Source organism: Saccoglossus kowalevskii, chromosome 8 (genome assembly GCF_978046115.1).
Source record: "Saccoglossus kowalevskii chromosome 8, keSacKowa6.1, whole genome shotgun sequence".
NCBI classification, from domain to species: domain Eukaryota; kingdom Metazoa; phylum Hemichordata; class Enteropneusta; family Harrimaniidae; genus Saccoglossus; species Saccoglossus kowalevskii.
Window position 1 is genome coordinate 24,469,696 of NC_140648.1, and position 9,905 is coordinate 24,479,600.

Here is a 9,905-nt window from a genome sequence, read left to right on the forward strand (position 1 = left end):
TTACAATACTGCATAGTAACGGCTTTGTATTTGACTCCATAACTTATTGAATATATGAGTATACAACTCCTTCAAGAGGAAACCAGATTTAATTCTTGGATCAGAATCAACCTAGAAATATGATCATAGTATGAAGGTGTTAAAGTTTTGGAGTGGACCATTATTTCTAGGAATGGACTATTATTTCTGATAGAGATGAATATATTTAGGAATGGACCATTATTTCTGATAGAGGTGAATATATTTAGGAATGGATTATTATTTCTGATAGAGGTGAATATATTTAGGAATGGACTATTATTTCTGATAGAGGTGAATATATTTAGGAATGGACTATTATTTCTGATAGAGGTGAATATATTTAGGAATGGACTATTATTTCTGATAGAGATGAATATATTTAGGAATGGACTATTATTTCTGATAGAGGTGAATATATTTAGGAATGGACTATTATTTCTGATAGAGGTGAATATATTTAGGAATGGACCATTATTTCTGATAGAGGTGAATATATTTTGGAATGGACCATTATTTCTGATAGAGGTGAATATATTTTGGAGTGGACCATTATTTCTGATAGAGGTGAATATATTTAGGAATGGACCATTATTTCTGATAGAGGTGAATATATTTTGGAATGGACCATTATTTCTGATAGAGATGAATATATTTAGGAATGGACTATTATTTCTGATAGAGGTGAATATATTTAGGAATGGACTATTATTTCTGATAGAGATGAATATATTTAGGAATGGACTATTATTTCCGATAGAGGTGAATATATTTAGGAATGGACCATTATTTCTGATAGAGGTGAATATATTTTGGAATGGACCATTATTTCTGATAGAGGTGAATATATTTTGGAGTGGACCATTATTTCTGATAGAGGTGAATATATTTAGGAATGGACCATTATTTCTGATAGAGATGAATATATTTAGGAATGGACTATTATTTCTGATAGAGGTGAAAATATTTAGGAATGGACTATTATTTCTGATAGAGGTGAACATATTTAGGAATGGACCATTATTTCTGATAGAGGTGAATATATTTAGGAATGGACCATTATTTCTGATAGAGGTGAATATATTTAGGAATGGACCATTATTTCTGATAGAGGTGAATATATTTTGGAATGGACCATTATTTCTGATAGAGATGAATATATTTAGGAATGGACTATTATTTCTGATAGAGGTGAATATATTTTGGAATGGACCATTATTTCTGATAGAGATGAATATATTTAGGAATGGACTATTATTTCTGATAGAGGTGAATATATTTAGAAATGGACTATTATTTCTGATAGAGGTGAATATATTTTGGAATGGACCATTATTTCTGATAGAGGTGAATATATTTAGGAATGGACCATTATTTCTGATAGAGGTGAATATATTTTGGAATGGACCATTATTTGCGATAGAAGTTACGTGGGATTGGTCATTATTTCTGATAGAGGTGACTTGTGAATCTGAACATTATTTCTAATAGGGGTTAAAAATAGCTTAGTAGATCAATTAAGGTCACAATTCTAAATTGGGCACATTCTCGTATGTTGATTTGGGGCAACTGCAACGTAGACAGGAAATGCCACTTCATGATAGTAATAACGCTACTTGTATAAAAACGTATGTTACCTTTTGTTATACTAACACTTGATACAATTGTTGTTGATGTAATGCTACATTTGATTTGTAGCTTATGAAGCAACTATTTATTTATATAGTGAACAAATAAACAAACAAATAAATAAATAAATGAATACCTGCATCATTTGTTCCTTCTGTTCGGTGTTTAACTTCTCCACTGATAAAATATCAAACTGTCGTTCGTTAAACTCATCCGTTTTTGGAATGTCATCCTTTAAACATGAAATGAGTAGACTGACTCCTTTAGGTATATCTTTAGGCAACCAGTAAAGCTCCTAAAATTATAAAGATTTGCAAAAATATGGCATTCGTTGTACTCAAGTATATTTCAACTATGAAAAAATCCAAGAAGGTTTCTTCAATTTACTAATACAGAAAAAAAAGTGATCTATGCATGCTCAAATATCTCTTTTCATGTCTTTTCCATTCTCACCTTTTTAGTTTTTCCGATGTCATCCATTTTATTGACACCATCTATAAGAATCACAGCGTTGTATCCATTCTTATTTATCATCGATAACATTTCCTGAAGTTCTCTGTAATGCTCCAACACAGTGTTTTGTTTCTCTGATTTGACATTTTCATATTTTCCATCTTCATTTTTCTCACCGTGTTTCTTCTTATATCCATATTTCAGATCTTCCACGATTCGGGAAAGTACGTCTGTTTCACCTGTAGAGAACAACAGTTTGTTGTTATTGATGGTACCCGGTAGTAACCGTATTTTTTCTTGTCAGTTATTTTCTATTTTCTTTGGGCATATATATCTGCAGTGCTAAAAAAAAATTGCCCTGTATATGTTCAGACAAAAAAAATGGGAAATTAAAATCAAACTGAATTATGGTACGACAGTTAGCGTGTATGTCTCACATCAGAAGATTAAAGGTTTGATTACCGTTCAGTCATATAAATCTGAGTACAGTCTGCCCTGCCTTCCAAATATGCGACATTAGCCTACATTTATAACTAGCAATACAATACATAGACAGCAGTGATTTCGAAAAAATATAAAAAAAAAAAAATATTTCAAAACCTGTTTCAAATCTAGGCAGCATCACCCCCTGAATATTCAGGCATGTTACATGTTAATTTTTTATTCTGTCCTTATCTGAAATTATGCACTCATTTTTTTTATTTTGTGTGTTGTATATCTTTTTTTCCCCTTTTTTTTGTGTGTGTTTGTGTTTAAAATAAAAGCTTCCAACCTGTCTGTATACCATGACTTTAAGCACAAAATTAACCCATTATTATTACTCAGCATTGAATATTAATCTTCACATGGGAATATATAGAATAATAGCAAAATAACCAAACACTGGAATTTGTTTGTAAACATTTTTTTTGCTGTATGACACACTGTAACAGGACATTAATTAAACATGCCTCAGAGAACGTTACATCATGGTAGTTCCGTGCATACATCGTGACATTGCAATGTACGCAACGCTGGCAGTTTAAAGGTCAAAGTCTGGATGCATGACTCAAACCCTTACAACAACCATGCACGTATCACGTACAAACACATGTAAATCAATCCATTGTTCACTGAACGTCCACGTGTTAACTTACTTGTTGTCTTTGGAGCGCATCCAACAAAATGGTATGCAATGATGTCATCTGGATGGGTTTGTTGATGTCGATGCAACCAATTCGACAGTAAGGTTGTTTTACCAACACCTGGAATTAAAAAAAACATAGCATAACTATGAGAGCATTGCCCTTCATCTAATCTGATTAAGATTAGATAGTAGAATTTCCGGTCGCTTTTGCATTTCAACTCTACCTACAGTAAATATTCCAATGTCAGTTTGGGGGTGCTTCTGTCACGTTTTTTGAACTCACTAGTGCCTATGCATTGTTCAATGCAACTATTAGGTGAATGGGTAAACTATATTTTGATAAAGAACTCTTATCATCATTAAAGGTTTCTTCTTCAAGACTCCTTTAACATTTAAAAAAAAATGCTAATTATTAGTTTACGCTATTTTCTACAACAAAAAATGCTAAAATATCATCACTTAGATTCTTGAGAATTCCTGTCAGCAGTCCCAGAGAACATTATTAATTTGTTGTAGCTATGGTTTAGTTATATTCTATTTTTATTGTACGTTAGACTTTTGTATATGCCCTCTAGTGGTTATAATACTGTGAAATACTTTATTTTCGCTTGGAATTTATTTTCGCTATTTTTGCTGAAGGGATGATTCTGTGAAAATAAAATCCAGCGAATATACTTTTTTTCCTATATTTCACATTAAACTCATCAAAAATCAGTGAACATAAATTCCAAGCAAAATGCCCAAAAAGCCTTTTCAGCGAAAATTAATTCCAGCGAAAATAAAGTATTCCACAGTATTCTATTGACTAAACTTGACAACACTTGACTAAACTTGACAACACTTGACTAAACTTGACAATACTTGACTAAACTTGACAACACTTGACTAAACTTAACAACACTTGACTAAACTTTACAACACTTGACTAAACTTTACAACACTTGACTAAACTTTACAACACTTGACTAAACTTTACAACACTTGACTAAAATAATAAGACTATCAGAAAATAGGTCACCTCAACCTATATAGAAAAACAAATTTTGCATTATTTAATACGTTACAGAACAAGAAAGCTTTTCATTTGTGATTGGAATTTTAGTGTAACAGACTGGTTTGGAAATGGTGGTGATACATTTAGAGTGAGAAGTCTACTGGCTCAACTTTTCTAATATTGCCAATGCCAGCTGATTTCATTTTGAGAAACTTTTAACATCTGCCATGATGGTGTTTATTATTTTTGAAAGTAAAACTAGACAAATCACACAATTTTTTTTTAATTCTTGGTGCTCTAGTAAAATAGTTCTGCTTTAGTGTTCAGTGTTTGTTATATAGAGAGACAAATTATAGTGGAAGACTCATTGATTTCCACCTCACCTGAATCACCAACAATTAACAACGGTTTATCAACGAACTCTTCGTCATCTCTCATGACATGTCTATTAACTTCTTTCAAGTACGTCTCACCACCGATGTATTCCTGATTGGCACCGACACCGAGATGACTCGCATAATACGCATTCTGCATCAACAGTTTCTCTTCACGCTCTGTAAGTTTCTTCAAAGGTTTGAGAAGAGTTTGTAAATGATTCTTAATTGCCTCAAACATCAATTCGGCACCTGCTTCAGGGTTGGGATATTCCTCTACAAACTGTAAACACTGTCAACAAAATAAAACAATTATAATTTAATTAACTGAGATAGTATCGGTATGCTACTCAGGCATTTTTTACATATGTGAATGTGTAGTGTTAATATTTTGAGTCAAAATCTTGTTTATAACTAATCATTTTATTATTACCCAGTAGACATAAGTATAAGTTTTTTTTGTTCTTTGTCGAAAATGTTAAATAATATGCAAATGTTTACAGCAATTTAAACACATTTCATGATTAAAACCCTGCTATAAATGATGTTAAAGCGCGATAGTCGTCGCGCTGCGCATGTGCAAGATATATGGGTCTCATATAAACAAAGATGGCGACTTTGACTGTTGCGCAGATCAACGAGTACGAACTGACACGTTTCCAAGCTCTAATTAGGTAATTTTCATGTGATTGGAAGGTATCGAAGGAGTCACCGGCGGTAATCAGTGCAAGTCGCGCCCAGGTCAAACCTCATACTTGTGATTTCCATTTGAAGAGTGCATTGGATTGTGGGAAAATCAATGTTTATCAACACAAATGTCGAATGACAACTACCGTGCTTTAAATTTGTATATACGTTAAATACTTTTTGAAATCAATATGTACTTTTTCAGACATTATACATCATTTCTCACTGATATCACTGGGCAAAATTTTGAGATATTGGGATATAACTCATTGCTATTGAAACATTGTTACATGTATTAAAAATTTCTGAAAACAGACACAAAAAAACATTAATTTCCACATACTAAGTACATGACCCCATATTCTGATTTTATCTTCTCCATTTTTGTATATAAAATGCCATTAAGTGAAGATAAAGACATTATATTAACTAATTATTAAGTAGTATCAATTTTGACTGAAACATTTAGCATAATACACATACATGGAAGGGCACAAAGCTGTGGTTGTTATGCATGTTTTATCCCAGAGTGCATTGCCAGAAATAACCACTAGATAATTGATTAGATATTGGGAAATTTAATTACATCTTATACCAGATCAAATTTATATTTATTTTCTTTTTTTTTATCTATTATTATTTTGTCTTTCTATTCCTTTCCATATACGGCCATGTTATGTAATCTTCTGTGTGTATTTATGTTTATATCATGAAAACAAAATAAATAATACCGTCACCGTCATGTTTCCCATTTTAGATCTGTGTCCCACTGAAAAGGGTAGATATTGATTTTTTTGCTTAAAATGATTACTCGTATCCAAGTAAATTTGGGATATTTCTCGTGTTGTAGCCATGCCCACCTATCGTGAAACGGTCGACTGTTTCCGGATTTCCGACTCTCGCCGAAAGTGTGCCACCAAATGACAAAATGTGAGAGGAAGTCATACCCCTGAGCCGTAATAACACTAGTCGTTCAGTATACTTTTAAACGATATACATTTTTCGGTCGGCGTTTTTTCTTTTTTTTTTTGTCTATTTTTTTTTTTTTTTTTTTTTGAGAGAGAGTATTTAGATGTTGTGTTTGTGGGCAGTTGCAGTGAAACGTATAGCCATAGTGTATGTATTCACAAGTTTCTAATCCATCCGAAGGTGCGACATCACTTAACCTTAGATTCATTCAAATGTTCTCGTCCATAAAAAAAAAACGACTAGGTTTAAAGAGAAACGCTGACAATGTAAACCTGGTGCAACACTTTTGAAAGAAATAGATTCTGAGCCAGCCCATGATCACTGAGGCGGATTTCAGAAGAGAGAGAGACGTCCAGCAAGTGTTTCAAATCAGTTGACTTTTTTTGCGATCCTGATTATCGTTTTATAGAGACCATTTAGTCCCTGTTAAGTAAAAGGTAGCAATAATTTTGACAGTGACACGAAAACGAAGCGTCGGACAAACAGGAAATTACACAGCCCTTACACACTGCTAACTGTTTTCATTTTCGAAGACTAAAAGTTTCTGAATTGTTTGGTGATTGGTGTTGAATGTCAAATTCACATAATAATTTCTGAAATAAGAATCCGGGCTTGGTCAATGTGTTTCCACTAAATAAAGTTTTAATACGATGTTTCACTTTTTTAATTTCATGACAATCACGCCATGGATCAAGCTAACTCGAATCCACTCTGAATTTATCTGTATGTGTGTCGATCTCGATTATTTTTGTTATCAAATTAAACGCCGCTTTTAACGCACTTGCCCTCGTCGTGACCCGACGTGTTCACCTATTTCAACAAAATGTCAATTTATTTCCCCGCGGCTGTCATTTATTTAGTAACTGTGATTTGTCGTTTTTTTTAATTATTTTGTAGTGATCACTATAGTCTAATGTTTAGAATGTCAAAATATGTTCTCTTTTATTTTAATTTTGAAAGTTTTACTCAGACGATCGATGAAATAAAACAGTGTAGTGACGTGCCTAGTAACCTGCTAAATAACGAGATAATTCCGACGTCAAATTCACGGTGACCAGCTACACCAGAACGAACATATTTCGCATCTAACTCAACCCCATGCAACAAAAATTAATACTATGTGTTCAATTATGGTCCATTTTTCCTCGACGAACAAATACATAAGTGACAATATAGTCAAAGACGAGAAAACTGCACAAGAAATTTGCTTTATTTACACGTATCGGCAATGCAAGCTGCCATGCGACTTCCCCTTCTGACGTCACAAGGGGAATTTCTGTATGCAAATGAGAAGCTAATGAGGAGCCTCGTTTTAAAATACACAAAAATAAAGTTGCCGTAGACTGAGTTTAAAACACATTTTTTCACTTAAAAAAATAATTCATGCTTAGAAACATAAAAATTAATAATATTTATGTATCAATTGATAATTTTAGGCGTGAAAATAGCAGCCATTTCACAGGCACTTTAAATATTAAAAAAAAATAAACGTAATCAAACAGAATGAATGTTAGAATACAAATTGATCAATCCAGAAATGGTACTGTGACATCAACGTTAACTCAAGTTGACATTAATGAGATAGTTTAACATTATCTAATCAACAAGCGCCTCATTTTGAACATGTGGGCAGTCACAGCTGTCATGTGAAGGCATGTGCATTATGGGCATAGACAATGTTTAGCTCTTGAGTCAATCACTATTGAATATAGTTTTATTACCTTATCCTTAGTTTCTTTAACTTTTTTCTTTAGTTCTGCGAGATACTGAGCAGCATTCTCTCCATCAGTTATAGATTGATATTTTCTGGATTCATTTTTATTTCCTTCGGATTCATATTTAGACAACATTTCATCATCATAAATCTGAAAACACAAAGATAATATTTGTTTTAGGAACACAAATTTGTAATTGCTTGCAAAATTTAAGAATTCGGAGCAACAAATGAATGTTTTGAGATTTCAAGGGCAGAAAGATGTACTGAAACACACCGACCTTGTCTCTGAAGTAAAAACATGCAGCCCTTTCCCCCGGATTGTTCAGATGTCCATGTAAGAATTCTAACTCAGTAACTGATTTATCCCGGTATTCATTCAACCAGGGATATTTGGTGATGGCAACATCAAAACTCTTCTGAAGTAGTTCATTGTCACCATGCCAACCGTATCTCTGTTGAAAAGAACATTAGAAATATAGGTCAAATCAAATCACATCATTAAACTTAAGTAAACTGGGAAATCCAATTATTAATGGTCATTTTCACATTTTGTACATTACCTGTCCAAAGAATCCGACAATCATGTCAGATCTGTCGAGTTCTTTCAAACATACTTCAATAGTACTTGCATTAGATGACATTTCAGAAGTGATTCCCCATCTCAAATCTACAGGTACAAACTCAAATCCTGCTCTACTGCACATGCTAGACAATCGGGGCCAATATTTCTTGGTTAATTCCTCTCTTTCAATCTCCATACCACCAAATGGTGAACTAAAGAAAACACGCACAATGTGTTTTTCACTCTGAAAGCAGGAACAAGCAAAATATTTGACAATGTACACAGTTTTTCAGCAACACTGTTAAACAATTAAGTTGACAGAGCGAAGCTATAGCTGTTTGTATTACTCATTGTTCTTTGTCGTAATTTTTGTCAACTTTTCATTTTCAAATTCTTCTTGAAAACTGTCAGCTGTACAGATTTCATACTCACTCCAATTGTCCTGTATATTTTTGTACTTTTTTAATAAAAAAAGTGTTTGTTTTTTTTACTTGAAGACGGCTAACCTGATTGCTTCCATACTGTAAAGGTACTTTGGGTAGAAATCTGTCAGATTTGTTCATTTTGCGCTGATATCTTGAATTCTCTGATTTTAGTTAATATTATTGGAGATGGCTATAGTCTTATTGCTTTCATACTGTACCACTGTCAGATTAGTTCATTTTATGACAAAAACTTCCGTTATATCATTTCAGTAGATATTTTTGTCAACCCATCAGCAGCCTGATTGAACAATATTGGGACATTTTCAAATGAGGTAGTTACACACTTTGCTCGTTGATTCAAAAACATTTCCTAAATATTTATTGAGATAAAGAGAATACCTTTGTTGGGTTGAGAGTACATTTACATTTACAAGCTTATTTATAAACATGGGCTTACTGACTTCAGTTTACAATAGTATCGGGTGGGGGCAAGAAACAATACTTACCTTGGCCATGGCGATGCACAATTGCGAGGAAATCGAAAATTATATCTGAGCTGGAGAACTGAACTGATCGCCGCTCTCGATCAACACTCGTTCATATGATATATCGTATACCATAAACACCTCTTGGTGAGGTTTTAGTTATCGCTTATAAGAACAATGACACGATCTACACGATCGCAATTCCAGATTACTCCACTCTGCACGATCCCTGTGATTCGTAGGTCTTTACATAATCTTCTTTCTCCCAACAACCGATTTGTTTGTGTACATATTTTGTGTCAAGTTGAGAGGTCAATGAATTGACTCTCCAAAAGATCTTCGAAAGTGAATCTGAGAGGGCGCTATTCATTCGCGGCCTCTACGATTTTAAACTACTGTTACTAGTGTTACACATATCAAAGGAATACATGAATAAACAGCCAAACTAGGCTAAGCTGCAGATGTA

The 9,905-nt window shown here is 33.3% G+C and overlaps 1 protein-coding gene across 1 annotated transcript in view; it reads right to left on the minus strand.

Moving 5' to 3' along the window:
- The window catches only part of LOC102809758 (TPR repeat-containing protein DDB_G0287407-like), a 39,159-nt gene extending 29,451 nt beyond the window's left edge, over positions 1-9,708 (minus strand). Inside the window, exons 1-8 of the mRNA XM_078009137.2 lie at positions 9,461-9,708; positions 8,528-8,773; positions 8,246-8,419; positions 7,972-8,115; positions 4,604-4,886; positions 3,237-3,344; positions 2,101-2,339; positions 1,784-1,942 (exon numbers count right to left, since the gene is read on the minus strand). Of these exons, the coding sequence (XP_077865263.1) occupies positions 1,784-1,942; positions 2,101-2,339; positions 3,237-3,344; positions 4,604-4,886; positions 7,972-8,115; positions 8,246-8,419; positions 8,528-8,773; positions 9,461-9,469 (1,362 nt within the window). The 5' untranslated portion in view covers positions 9,470-9,708. The remainder of the gene's footprint in view (positions 1-1,783; positions 1,943-2,100; positions 2,340-3,236; positions 3,345-4,603; positions 4,887-7,971; positions 8,116-8,245; positions 8,420-8,527; positions 8,774-9,460) is intronic.
- Positions 9,709-9,905: the final 197 nt, after the last annotated feature.